The sequence below is a fragment of the Sarcophilus harrisii genome, chromosome 1 (assembly GCF_902635505.1).
Source record: "Sarcophilus harrisii chromosome 1, mSarHar1.11, whole genome shotgun sequence".
Classification (NCBI taxonomy): domain Eukaryota; kingdom Metazoa; phylum Chordata; class Mammalia; order Dasyuromorphia; family Dasyuridae; genus Sarcophilus; species Sarcophilus harrisii.
This window is the reverse complement of record NC_045426.1, coordinates 8,017,908-8,032,177: the sequence shown is the minus strand read 5'-3', so window position 1 is coordinate 8,032,177 and position 14,270 is coordinate 8,017,908. Positions and strand designations below refer to the sequence as shown.

The 14,270-nt window shown below is 50.3% G+C and overlaps 1 protein-coding gene across 3 annotated transcripts in view; it reads right to left on the bottom strand.

Annotated features, from left to right (window-relative positions):
* Positions 1–981: 981 nt before the first annotated feature.
* VPS41 (VPS41 subunit of HOPS complex) overlaps positions 982–14,270 on the bottom strand; it is a 153,439-nt gene continuing 140,150 nt past the window's right edge. For 2 of the 3 annotated variants that reach the window (XM_031951910.1, XM_031951907.1), the window contains 7 exons: positions 12,493–12,547; positions 11,945–12,085; positions 10,402–10,538; positions 4,211–4,310; positions 4,050–4,094; positions 3,106–3,185; positions 2,113–2,193 (listed from right to left, as the gene is read on the bottom strand). In XM_031951910.1, coding sequence (XP_031807770.1) covers positions 2,113–2,193; positions 3,106–3,185; positions 4,050–4,094; positions 4,211–4,310; positions 10,402–10,538; positions 11,945–12,085; positions 12,493–12,547 — 639 coding nt within the window. Of the gene's footprint in view, positions 2,194–3,105; positions 3,186–4,049; positions 4,095–4,210; positions 4,311–10,401; positions 10,539–11,944; positions 12,086–12,492; positions 12,548–14,270 lie in introns of all 3 variants that reach the window. The other variant, XM_031951898.1, reaches the window with a different exon arrangement.

Below are 14,270 nucleotides of genomic sequence, written 5' to 3'. Positions count from 1 at the left end.
TCAGTCAAAAATGGGGGTGAGAGATGAGAAGGGAAAGTTCTGAGTGAATTTTGTCAAAACGGGTAATAACCTGTGAAATTTGAATAACCCAAGTCGATAAAGACAAAAACTGGATAGGTGTGACAGGACATGTGAGCTTTAATTAAAAGCTGATGGAACAACCTAAAAACTGGGGAAGTGTTCTTGTCTTAATTTACACTTTGTACGTCCTCTAAAATAGGCCAATTAATTCCGTGGTCCTTCAGAGCTGGCCAGGCCCATCTTTGCCAAAGTGACGGTTCCCTGGGTCATCCCCTTCCTGGGTCATTTTTCCTGCCCCCAAAACTCACTTTTGAAAACTTCACTGCACTGATGCATCCCGTCTACTTCTGTCACTGCTTCTCTAAGGGGGAAGGGATCTGAGCACCAAGGATATTGCTAAGTGACGACGCTGAAGGAAGAACCCTCAGGTGCTGAGCTTGCACTAGAGGAGAGGCTGGGGGGAATGGCCAATTCCATGCAAGGCATTAAATACACCGGGCCAGGGGAACCTCTGCTGCCAAGTCCTTGCACTGGACCTGTTTCCTCAACCATAAAGAGAACTGAATGAGCTGATCTCTAAGCCCCCGCCTACTTTCCGGCTCCATGATTCTGACTGCGACTGCCATCTGCTAGAGAACCCTCCTTCTCTGAATTATCTAAGGAGTGTCTTGTTGGTGGGTTCGTCATGGTGAGTTCTAAAGCCCCAGGAATATGGCCGGAGGAGCCCAGAAACCATGATGGGGAAGAGCCATTGGCGGAGCTTTTCAGCTCAGCTCCACCAGACAGAAGAGGGCATTCATGTTGTGTGACAGAGTAGATTTTAATTCTCCTTTTCTACAGGAAGGAAAGGAAACAAGCATTTATTAAACACCTACTACGCTTTGAGGGTTTGCCTCCAGGGCAGAGTCTCTACAAGGCCTTGGAGCTGGTGCTCAGCTGGTATCTTTTTTCTCTCAAGACTCAGCGAGGCACATTTGGAAACAAGCAAATCCACCAAAAAGCCAATATGGCAACATGGAACAGGGCAGAACCTCAAGGTCTCCAGGTCTGCTAGCCCAGGTCCTCGGAAGCCCCTGACCTCTCTAAAGGGAGGCGCGTGGCTCAGAGCATGAGGGGTTAGGTCCCAATCCCACCATTTCCCAAGGGTATAGTGTTCTCCCTTGTAGAATGGGGACACACCTTACACTCCTCACCTCCTAAGAAGGTGCTGAGTTAAGCTGTGAGACCTGGGGGTAGGGTGGCACCTGAACAACCACTTTTCTGGGGCGATTCTGGAATTTATGCACTGTCAAATGCTGGAGAAATGAGGTTGTGTCTGGATATCTGTCACCTGTGTATGGGGGCCACTGCCACCATCTGTCCTCCAGGGCCTCCCAACTGGGAAAAACCATGAAGATGGACTGATGGTGGCCGGCAGGGCTGTCAGCCTCAGCCCTGCTTAAATCTGGATGTGTTCATCAGCAGCCTGATTGGGGGGGTAGGGGGAATGGGACGTATTTTTCAGCCATATCTGCTGAAATCCTCCCCCAAGATCCAGAGAAGCAACAGCCTAAAGTGTTAGGAAGACAAGTGTGGAAATGTGTATGTGAGTGTGTGATGTGTGCATGTGTGTGTAAGTGTGTTTGTGAGGGAGAAGAGTGGGCCTGTGTGTGGAGCTACCCAACTTTCAAAAGCTCTTGCTCCATCAAACATCAGTGTGGTCAGAAGGACTCACCACAGGGCTCTCTCTGTGTGGACACAGAGGTCAGGGATGGCCACTTACTGCTCGGGAGTTTTATCAGATGGTTAAGAATTCAGTCTTCCTCTTTGGCTTTTGCTTTCATTAGTGAATAAAGGTTGTACCAAGGGCATCAATGATGAGATATGTCCTGTGAAACCAAATGTATGAGACAAACTGTCTTTTTTATAGTAAAAAGAAAAAGCTTCAGCCCAGAGGTTGGGATTTGGAATTGTTTTTGTTTTTCTGGAGGCAGGGAGGGGACAGAAGACAACATAAATAGATATAAATCTCTCGACCAAAAGCTTTTGTTGTTGCAAAAAGAGAAGGTGAAAAGGGACAGGGAGGCCCTGGGGCTTGTGGGGAAAAGCCAGCTACTTTTTCATCTCCAAGATTGTGCTTCCTGGGCCCCGGTTCTTAGCACTGCAGATGTTACAGAATTGTCCAGCAGAATTCTGAAAAAACAGGAAAAAAACCAAACAGATCCATGTAAGAACACAAGAAATAATTTATCCCCCCGCCCATGGAGCATGGAATAATGCTTCCTGTTTTCTTGATTACATCTGCTTATCTTTGAAATTGCTCTTGCAACAACTGGCATGTTTTTGATAATCATTTTACCCAAGAGAAAAATGAATCACCAACAAGATAGGAGACAGCGATGTGTGTATGTATGTGCAAGTGTGGATGCATCGCATGTGCATGTATGTGCACATGTGTTTATTACCCAACATGTAGCTATAGGTACATGCGCACGTGTGTATGTATATGTGACCAGTCTGCATGGACATGAGAAGAGGCCTGGCTGGGATTCTGGGCAGATTCTGGAGGTGAGAATGCCTGTGCTTACTTCCGACTTGCCCTTTGCCCTCCAGTCCCCTCAGCAGCCCTAGGTTGTCCATTCTTCTAGATGACACATTATAGAGCGGCTCCTTTTTGTCAATGGAGGGAGCTCCTACCTGAACTTAGGCTCAGAACAAGAGCTTTCTCTGATCAGCCAAGTAGGGGACATGACAGATCCCTCAGGTACCATATGATGGTCAGACTGCTGACTTAGCAAAGGAAGAGCCTTGGAGACCAGTTAGCTCAAATCTCTCATTTTTCAAATGGGGAAACTGAATCCCTGAGAAATTTAAGGACCAAGGGGTTACTGAATATCAAAGGGGAGCTCTGTTTCCAGGCCTGGCACTAAGCACTGGGACCCTTCTGCCCCTGCCCCTTCTCTCTTGCACACATATATACTGAGGAAGAACAGAAGGGGTTTCTGGACCTGCTCTGTGGGTGCTCCCTCATAACCATCCCCTCAGAGGCTCCAAGTAGTGCCCATGACAACGACCCTCCCACATCGATGCCCAGTGATAGCTCACCATGCTGGGGACGGGCAGACACTCTTTGTGGAACATGTGCCGACAGTGGAAGACGACAGCACTGAAGGGCTTTGCTGCATCTGATTGGGGGAAAAACAAAACTCAGTTTCCCCACCTTGTCTGAAGAGCCATTTGTGGGATACTCATCCTGCCTCTGGCCACTGAGGGGCAGCGCAGGGTCCCACTTGATCATTCCTTCAGAGCTGGCTATTGAGCAGACATTAAAAAGGGCTGGAGATACCCCTGGAAGGATGGAAGATGTCCCTGGAAGGCAGAGGGACACCCAGGAGGATGTTCCTGGAGGGATGCACAATGTGGAGAGTGCCCCTGGGCCTCTGTAGGCCCCAGCTATTCCAATGGAGGCTGGGCCAGAAAGCCCCTTTAAAATGGTGATCCAATCTCTGTCTGGAGGCTGACAATGTAAGGGGAGAGCCCACGACCTCTGGAGGCTACTCTGGCCATACTGGGACAGCAGTTTTCCAGACATCAGCCCTCCATGGGCCCCTTAGCAGTTCCCCTCCCTGCTCCATATTAAGTCCTGTGGGGCCACTCCAGCCCTCAGCTCAAGGATTCGTGAGCCCCTCTGGCAATTCTGTGAACCCCTGGTCCTGTTCTCAGGAAAAAACTGTTTTTAAATGCACAAAATAAAATCCACAAGATCACTAAGAAAACCAAACCATGATTCTTTCCCCTCCCCAGAGTAAGGCTCGCAAAGTGCTGCCGTAGGTGCTCCCAACAATCCAGGGAGGTTGATGTCTTTATCGTTAACTTCATTTCATAGAGTGAGGCCCCAGGAGGGGATGTGTCTAGAGGTGGGCTCTGGCTGCAGGTCATCTCAACTGCAATTCCAGGCCCACCTTGTCGTCTCTGGGGACACGCACACATAGCCCAAGTCCAGCCTCTTCTCAAAGGAAGCCCTCTCCTGGGCTCCTTGAGCACCTTACCTCCAGGAAGCACAGGGGAGAGACACGACTCACAGATGTTTTCTTCTGCAAGGAAACACAGAGACTTAGCAGCCTTTTCCTAGCTGCCCTGCTCCATCCCATGCTCCCATTCTATGGCAGGACCCTCTGCTCCATCCCACGCCGGGACTTGGGTCACTTACCATCAACCAGGATGCCTTTCATCTGGGAGCGGTGCATTTTCTTTAGGAGGGACAAAGAGTCTGCCACCAGGATCTTCTTGCAGCCTTCACGAAGGAGAATCTAGGGGACACCGTGACAAACACTGATTTGTAAAAAGTCCAGGAGACAGAAAGCAGCCGTGGGCAGACTGCCAAGGACCTCTGCACCCCGTGGCCATGCTGACTCTTTGCAGTGTGGTGTTTCCCTTCCTCAAACACCACCTGGAGCTCCTTAGTACTGATCAGATTGATTTGGATGCAGATAGGGATTCTAGGGTCATGCACATTGACCCCCCGATATTTAAAAAAAGAGAACATTGTCCTTCCAGCACGTTTAGACTGCCTACCAAACACCAGCATAAAAGCAAGTGCCCTGAAAGGGAGGAGGGAGGCTCTGTGTGCCACTGCCCCACATACCCTGCTTCAGATTTGAAGAAAGCCAGCCCAGAACCCTGAGAGCCTTTTATTAGGCGTGCCTTCAGGGCCCCTGCCTTGTTTCCAGTCCAGAACTTCCCAGCAGAGGACCTGACTGCTCCTTCTAAACATGATACAGACCCTGCCTCCTCCTCAGCAGCCACAGCCATATGAGCCCAAGAAAGAAAATGCTTGAAATCAAAACTACTGGCACTGCAAACTGGCTCTGGGTCGGAAACTGCTTAGGCTTTCTCGACAGAAGAATGATTAATAGATGACATTTCTGTGGCACCTACTATGTGCCAAGTACTATATAAGAACTTTACAATCATTATCTCATTTGATCCTCCCTGAGAGGGAAGAACTATTTTTATCCCCATTTTACAGGTGAAAATTCTGAGACAGAGAGAAGTGCCATCACTTGTCCAAAGTGATTCACCTAAAGGTGAATTTGAACTCGGGTCTTCTTGACTCTGGAGCTAATATTTTGTACGTTATCCCAAAGAGGCCCTGCTACAGAGGAGGCCACAAGCGGTAACCTGATTGGTGAATGGACCCTAGGATTTTCTGGAACTTTCTGGCTTCTGACTAAAAGCTTCTGTGTGTGTTGTTTCCCTGCTGGAGGGTGAGCTCCTTGAGGGCAGGGCCCAGCTTAGTCTTCTGGTGGAAACCACATTCCCTTGAAGTACTTGGTCCCGTGCTTACTCCAGGAAAGGCGATTTGCATGGTCTCATGCTCTCACTCCACGGTAGGACACTCGGCTCTATCCCATGCTCTCACACCATGGTAGGGTACTCTGACTAAGATGACACAAAGATGGTGGCTTAATGAAAAGCCTACTGACTGATCTGTCCAACAGAGGAATGGAATGACTTGGAAGAGAGAGGGATTCCCATCCCTGGAGGGATCCAAGGGAGGGCAGAATTTCCTACCTCAGGGAAGCCAGGTACAGGTGAGACTAGATGATCTCTGAAGTTTCAGAAGCTGAAATTCTGGGATTCTCAAGTCAAGAGCACAAAAGCACGTCAGTCTCCTTGTCATAAAACTTCACAAAGAACCGGTGCCCAATCTTGAGTGGGTGATCAAGAATATGATAGTGAATTATGGGGGTTCTTGAAGAAGGAGCTTATAAGACAACTTATCTGAGAGTGAGATGAATTACATGAACTGATGACTGGTTCACAAGAAAAAAGTGCCCAAGGGGAAAATTTGAATGGATTTTAAAGCAAAAATCAGAATTAAGTACATAGCTGAACTCAGGTTAACAGAAAACTCAAGATTTCTCAATTTAGAAGATCAAACAGGGGAGGAAATGCATGAAAAGAGACAGAATCATCTGTCCAGCAGGATCTCAGCTTTCTAAAGAGATACATGGAGCACAGCCCTCTGAAAAAAGTGGCTCCATCAGAATTTTGTGACTGGGAAAAGGAAGTGTATTCAGAAACAAGCATCCATGGGAATGAAAAGCCACGAATATCACAAATGTAACTTCTTTCACGCCTTTTTTAATATAATCCAAACCTCAGAAACCAAATAATAAAAACATAGACAAATTTCACCCTTGATGCTCACAGTATCAGGGAGGTTTATGAGATAATCTGGTAACCAACGGTAGAAAACATCCATTTAGTGCACGTGGACAAATAACAATCTGAAGAAAATCAAAAGAAGGACAAATTCAAGAAAGATAATATGAAATATCACAAGCCAACATCCCATTATTCAGGCAAGAGTTTCAGTATTATGGTACGTGTGTCATGACAACAGATCTAAAGAACCTGCTGAAATTCAACAACAGGATGTGGTTGACTTTAAGTACTGCAGGCCAGATTCTCCTGGACAGGAAAGGCCGAGATTAAGCAGTTTTCATAACTGACAAAAGGGAGGGAGCACAGATGAAAACTGATTTTCATCCTTTCTTTTGACTGCCTGTTTTCCAGCTCATCTAAAACATTTAATGTGGTCTCAGAAATTTGGGTCAACTCTTTCTTTTCCCACCCCCCTAGCCCAACTCAAAACTGTGGTCATCTAGAAACCCAGTGGCTGGTTCTCTGCTACCATCGTCATTTAAAAACCACCGAATTTTGGGCTAACTGCTTCTCCTCACCTCTGAAGTACGATCACTTGGACGAAGAGCTTGTGATGAGTGGGAGCAAGAGGTAGAATTTACTTACTTTTAATGAGCAGCTTCATCCTATCTTGTCTGACACTATCATCAATAAACTAAGGAAATATTTTCCAGGTGATCATTAGATCGGGGTACGAGTTACTGGCACATAATGCCCTACAAGCTATTATCCCATCTCTTTGTCCAAACGGCAGCAAGCACATCAGTGAGACGGAGGACTTGATGCTAGAGGAGGCCTGGCAAATGCATTCTCTGCTGTCAAGAGATCCCAGCAGGAGCCATTTCCAGGGTCTTCACAGGCTCATAGATACGGTCTCAGCTCGAAAGCTGGAGGCGACCTCATTTGCAAAATGAGGAAATGGAAGTCCAGGAAGGTGATGTGACTGATGGTCCAGAAAGTCTAAATTGCCTCATTTGATTCATATAAGGACCCTGGGAGGAGCCTCTGCCTTATGTGTCCATTTATTCCACCTAAGGATCTCCCCTTCTAAAGCACTCATCCAGAGGCAATCTTCACTCACGTTTTATCACATTTGGATTTCACAAAGCACACAAGCATTAATAACATTTTACCCAGGTATAAAAATGGAACTGATCTGCACCGAGCCCTTGGTCCCAAGGCCAGGGCACTTTCTTCTGTGCCACAAATGTACTGACAGATACACAATAGTCACCATCCTCTTCCCCAGTGAATGTACCTAAAACCCCTCTGACTCCCAAATGGCCTTTGAAACCTGCCAGTTTTCTTTGTACCACCTCTCAGACACCCTCTCATCCAATCTAGTGCCAAAACTTTTTCTGCCACCACAGCAGTCCATATGCCCTCCATCTCGCAGTCACGATTCTGGATCACCAGAGTGGTCTCCCAATTGGTCCCTATATGCCTAATCTGCCCTCTCTAGTTCATCCCCACAGAGCTGCCAAGATAATACTCCCGCTGCACCAGCCAAACAGTACCACCCCCCTCTCTGTAGGGGAGAAGTCCTGGGAAGTTCCTCTTGACACTGTGCCCAAATCTGCCCCTGTTCCTAGTCCTGCCTTCTGGGATCCATCCCCTGCACAAACAGACCATTCAGGTGGTTTCTCTTTGGCACCCTCTGAACATGTCTCTCATCCTTTGTAACAAGATCCATGGTGGACTAATGGTCCCTCCAATCTCTGCCTGTTCTGACATGGGCACATCTGTCTGCCCAGCACAGCCACGGGATTTCTAGGCACTTGCCCCTTCCCGAGTAGATAACTCGGCTCCCTCCATGTGTGATTACACTTTTGTGCTGTTAAGAAATAACAAGGACAGATTCAGAAAAACTTGGGGAACCTTGTATGAACCAATGAGCCGGGAGACCACTGCACAACGCCATTGTAATGGTGACTTGGCTACTCTGATCAAATGCTGCCCTCTTCCAGAGACCTGAGCAACCCTTGAGTGCGTTCTGAAGCACACTTTTTACTTCCTTTATTTTTCGTGTGTGTGTGTGTTTTACAACACAGCTAACATAGAAATGTTCTGCTTGACTTCACATGTATAACAGAATACGGACATCAAAATTCTAAAAAATGAACATCAAATTTCTTTAAAAATGTTAATGGGAAATAGTCCATGAAACAAAGTATATTCATTTTTTTTAAAACAGATGCGCAACTCAATTTCTTTTCTGAATTTCTTTCAAGGACGAAAAGGGGAAAGAGCTGTTGAGAACAAGGATTTACATACACAGCACGTACTATGTGCCAGAACTGTGCTAAACCCTTAGAAGTACTATTATATTTGATCTTCACTACAAGCCTGGGATGTAGGGATTGATTTTATCTCCATTTTACTGTTAAGGAAACTGAGGCAGGCAGAATGGAATTTCTCTTCCCTCCTCTTCAACAAAACTATCAACACATAATTGTTTTAATGCAGGACTAATTCCACAAAAAGATTAACCCATGAACAATTTAAGCACAACAGAGTCTGTGACTTTGGGCTTAGGAGCTCTATTAAGAAAGCATGATTTATAACAACCTGATGGAGTCATGGTTCAAGACCAGACCGAGTCTGTTTGGACTCGTGGGTGCTCCCTGCGCTCAGCGTCCACTTGTATGGACACAGCCCCTACACTGGGAGTCTTAAGCTTGCTGGGAAGATGACGGATGGAGAAGAACCCCCTTCTAGGCAGAGAAGAAAAAAGAAGCAGAAACCAGAGGGAGAACACTGTGCACACAGGCCCAAGGGCAGAGGGCCCTGAAGGCCCAACTCAAGCCTCATCTTCTCTCCATCCTTCCTGATGTGCTCTTTCTAGGCAACTGCTCACACCCACTTCCCTTAGCAGGGATGAGACTCCCCCAGGGAGGCTTCCCTTCAGCTTTCTCCCTATTATGTTCACTAGCTTTTCTTCCTTTTCGTGTTCCAACCTTGGGGTACAAAGAAGTACCACCTCTGCACCCCATCTCAAGGAGCCTCGTGACTCTCACTGGCATTGACCTTTTGTCTCCTAATTCTACTTTTCTTAAGGTTCTTCTTCTGGGAAGAAATCCTTGTTATGTGGGGGCCACTTTTCCTTGGAGAGAAGGAAGACCAATCTAAAATAGCAAGAAGGTTTGGTGGGTTTGGGGAAGTCATTATAATAAAACAAATTAGTGTTAACAAACTCCTCATGAGCAGATCCACTTAAAAGCTAATTTGTAATTAGCATGTTGATAACTGAGTGAGGAGGATGAATGATCACAAAATATGAATTAATGGGAATGCTTTCAGTTAGCTCCTGACATTGAGTCAAGGTTACCGGAGGCGGATCATCCCGATGTCAGAAAGTCTTCTCCAGGGGAGGAACTTCTCCCCCCACCCCGGCCTGGCCTCGGTTCAAAGTAAACACATTTGCAACAAACGGAAAAATTCCAGAGCGGCGGAAACACTTCTCGGGTGCTGACTGGCGAAGAATGAAGCGTCTCCAAGGACAAAGGAGGTAAAGGAGATACTGAGCACCGAGAGCTGCCAGGTGCTGCAAGCCCTGAGTGTAATTTCTATGACTTTAATGGCTGACTTTGGGACACGGGGACCCCATGAGCTCCCCTAGCATCTGGAGAAGCGCTGGGACACCTGGGCAGTTCCCAATGGAGGGAGAAGGACCAAAGTCTTCAGGGAGGGAGCGGTCACGGTCCCTGACAAGATTAGACTTGTTGGGGACATAACTGATCACGAGAGATGGATCCTGAGTCCTGGAGAAGGGAGTGGCTTTCCCCAAATCAGGTGGAATCAGAACCGGGCTGGGAACTCCTGCCCTCTGACATAAACCTGATTCCTCCTGAGGTCATCTTCTGTGGTCTGATTAGACAGAACCAGCCAATGATCAAGCACCGGTGCCGGGCAGTCATGCTGAGCCCCAGGCCGCAGACCACAGAAAATGGAAGGCTCGTATCCAGTCCCACACCCCAGCTCTCATGGCCGGTGGGGCTTGGGGGCAGGACACCAGTGGACCCGAGAGTGACTTACCAGGGGTTGGGGGAGGACTGCTGACTGCACCAGAATGGGCCGGGGGCTCGGGCGCTGCCTCTGGCCTGGCACTGACCTTCCCGGCAATGGGGGCATTGCTGCCAGCCAGGGGGCGGCGCTTGAGCCAGCCTTCTCTCTGCTGGAGGGGCCGCTTACCTGGAGGTTGTAGTCCTGCAGGATTTTTACCAGCGAGTCTCTCAGGTTGGGAATCTCCATTCCTTCCTTAATTCGGTGAATGAGGAGAATTGGGTCCACGTGGGTGCCGATGTTGTTTAAGAGGCCGGTAATGAACGCTGTTGGAGAGACACGGGCTGAGTGAGCACAGGGATAGCCCGCATGGCCCACACAGGGGCACCGAGGGGCCACTCGCTGCTGGGGAGATACACCCCCGAGCCTGCCCGTGTCCCCTCGGAGCTTACTCTGGGTGGGGGGCCCTGAGGAGGGGAAGGGGAAGGAGCGCGGATGTGGCCCCTACTTCCCACCAGACACTGTGCCAGCGCTCTCCAGAGGGCGTCGCATTAGGTCCTCGTAATAACCCCGACAGGTAAGTGCTGAAGGGCCAGGCTCACCTGGAGGGGCTCTGGGGGTGGGTGCGAGTGTGAGAGTGTGTGTGCAAGTCAGTTTGAGTGTGTCATGTGAGGGGGGGGTGATTGTGTGAGTGTGACAGCACTGTGTATGCAGACACAGATCCATGCATGAGTGTGTGTGTGTGTGTGTGTGTGTGTGTGTGTGAGTGAGATAAGTGTCCATCTGAGTGTAAATCTATATGAGTGTGGCCATGTGAGTGTGTGGGGCTGGGGGTTCAGGAGTGAGGGTCAGTGAGCCAGAAACCCTGGAAGGGTGAGACGGGAGGGCGAGGGACAGAGACTGTGGACCCAAGAGGGAGGTTCCAAGTCCGAGGCTTTAAAGGTCAAGTAGATGAGCCACAGGGACGGCTGAATGTCAATGAAGGTCAATGAAGATGGAGAGCAAAGAGCGTGGAAAACCCGAACGACTTCTCGGGGCCGGCTGGGATTCAAGGATCTGCCTCGCTGAGAATCTCCCGGGCCATGAGAGGAAGCCCCAAGGTCTGGCTGCAGGGGCTCCCTGATTAATACACATCCAAGTGGATCGTTTTTATTTGAAAAAGGAAAAAATGGCTCCTGGGGGGGGGTCAAAGTGCGGCTGCCCCTTTTTAGCTCGCCTCGGCAAGGCCGTTGGGCAGGAATTTCCTGCACGTTCTAAAAGTGCCGGGCAAGCCCGGACAAAACCTGTTCTTTTCACCACATTGGGTGTGAAGGGAGGGGGAGAGATCCAGGGAGAACCCATCGTGGGGCATCAGGGCAGCGGCCGGGTCGGGGGCTACAACAGAACGCTGGGAACCCCAACTCCAAACACAGACTGGGGCACGTAACCAAGATGGCCGCTCATGAAGAGCCCAGGAGGCTGCTCAGGGTGACGTGCATCTGGGAGCACCCCCTCCCCCCTCCTTACCCAACTGAACCCCCCACATGCACACATGTAAAGCATAGGCGCACATACCCTGCCCTGCCCTGCACAGACTCTCATGCAGAGATGTGCGTGTGCCCCCTCTTGTATGTACACACACACACACACACAGATACGCGCACACACACACTCTCACACACACACTTGCACTCACTTGTATGTACACACACACACACACACACACACACAGACACACACACGCGCAGCTTACGCGGCTTGTCGATGGAGTACAGAATCAGGTCCTCCCACAGCTCGGCGTCGTCGTGCTCCTTGGCAAAGTCGATGGCCTTGTCCACGTCGTGCAGCTCCTCCATGATCATCTTCAGGGCGCTCCGACTGTTGCCCATGCGGCCTGGGGGCGGGAAGGCGAGGGCGTCCCTCCAGATCCCACACTTCCCACCCGCACCGGCCGCTCTGTCAGCGCAGGGGCTCAGCAGACTCCGTCCCTTCCTCTCGGGCCGTTCTGCCTCTACACTAGCGCAGCCACGCCGGCGCCAAGCCCCGAGGGCTCCTGGGAAATCTCTTTTCAGAGACAGCTCCCAAACAGAGGTGAAAGCTTGGGCTCCCTGGGTTCACACACTCGGGACACTCTCCTGAGGAGGAAAGGTGACCCCAAGGGGGAAGGGGCTTGGTGGGGCCACCCAGGGAGCAGCATCCTTGGGGCAGGGGCGGCTCCGGGGGGTTTGGTGTGTGACCGTGAGGCCGGGACCTCGGGCAGCCCCAAAGGCTCTGCTCAGAGCGCCCCCCAGCGTTACTTACTCAGCAGGTAGACGGTCTCTTCCACAAAGTTTCTCTGCTGGCAGATCTCAAGAGCCTAAGTTGGAGCAGAAGAAGAGAAAGGTGACTCTGGGGCCGGAGCAGCCCCAGCATTGGGGGGCCTGGGCCCCGCGGCCTCCGCTGGCAGCCGTGACTCTCTGTGGCCGAGCCCCGGGCACGTGGCCGGGAGGCCCCCCTGGGCCTGCCCCAGCTGATGGCAGCACGGCCTTCTTGGCTAACAGCGGGGAAGCCTTCCTGGTTTCAGGCTTTAGCAAGACCTTAATCTTTTTGAGGATTTAATTAAATTTAAAATAATTTTGCAATTAAAATCTTGAAGACTGTTCACTGACGGTCATTATAAAACCATTGTGGCTTCCTAGCCCAGGTGCTGGTCTCAGTCCCTAGAAGAGGACCCTTGTCCTTCATCATTCAACTGACAAATAAAATGGACTTACATAAGACACTGAGCAACAAGAGGACCTTCCCCATGTCACCGTTTCCCATCTTTCTCTTAAGGCCGGAACGTGCCCAGGAGGAGAATTTTGCTCAAGTATCAGCCAGAAGCCGAGGGAAATCAAGGTGAAAATAGAGAGATGGAGTCCGGAAGATCAGATTTCCCTCAAAAGAATCGAATGACGGCTCAGGGCAGGGCTTGTTCTTTATATGTAAAAAGGGCAGGTTTGTCTGTGGACACTGCAGACCATTTTGGGGGGAGCGTCCCCATTGTCGAGTCCCCAAGGACACTAACAGTCATCAGCTCCTCTGGTTCCGCCCAGGAAATGGAGGAACAATTTACATAAAGACTGCAGTGGAAGCTGAAGATTCACCTTTTCTTTCTCTCCTGCAGCCTCAGGTAATCCAAGCCACTGAAGTCTCTGGGCTGACAGGGGCAGGTTACAGGAAGCCATTGTGGGTAGAAACGGTGAACAGAAACACAGACAATACCACTGGGATCATGTGTCAAAGACCAGAGAAGGCTGAGAATAAGTGGGCCCCAAAAGCCCCTCCCCGGGGGGAGCCCCTCATTTTGTGGTGTGGACATCTGGAAGATCACAAAGCACCTGATGAAGGGGCCAGACACGAGAACAAACAACGAGGAAGGAGGGTCCCCCGGAGGGTCCCACAAGTCACACACAGAGCAATCAGTTCCCTGTGGCTGATGGGAGCACGGTCAGGGAAGAGCCTGGGGTCGGAAGGGAGAAGGCAGGGGGAGAAAAGGCAGGAGTTTCAGGGTGGAGAGGAGCCTGGAAGTCCCCAAAAGAGGCAAGCGGGTCCTGGTGACCTCAGTACTGGGAGGCTGGCGTGATGGCAGTGTCTGATGGAAGCTGATGAGGGGGCACCATGCGAGGGAATGGCGGCAAGGAGCTCTGCTTGGAAGCACTGATACTGTGGAGGCCTGAGTACACAAGGGCCTGGACCAGCTAACCCTAACCCTAAATGGTGGCCATGAAAACAGACAGGATCGACGTGAGCCCTGCAGCCCCAGAGACTACTGCTAGCTCTGGCAGCCTGGAAATCTCTGACTGGGCAGTCCTGGGGTGGGCACAGAGGGGGACGGAGCTTTGAGTCCAAGTCTGGGGGGGAGGAGGCCGGGGCAGGTTTGAGCCACAGTGAAGCTGCACAGGGAGCAGGCTGCCCAGCAGGAGGCCCTGCCACTGGCTGTGGCGTCAGAAGTCCCCTCCCCTCTCTGGGATGGGACCATTTGTAAGAAGGAGCCTGGGACAGATGGACCCTTCCAGTTGTGTGGTCCTATGATCCTAAACGCCCTTTCAAGAGATGGA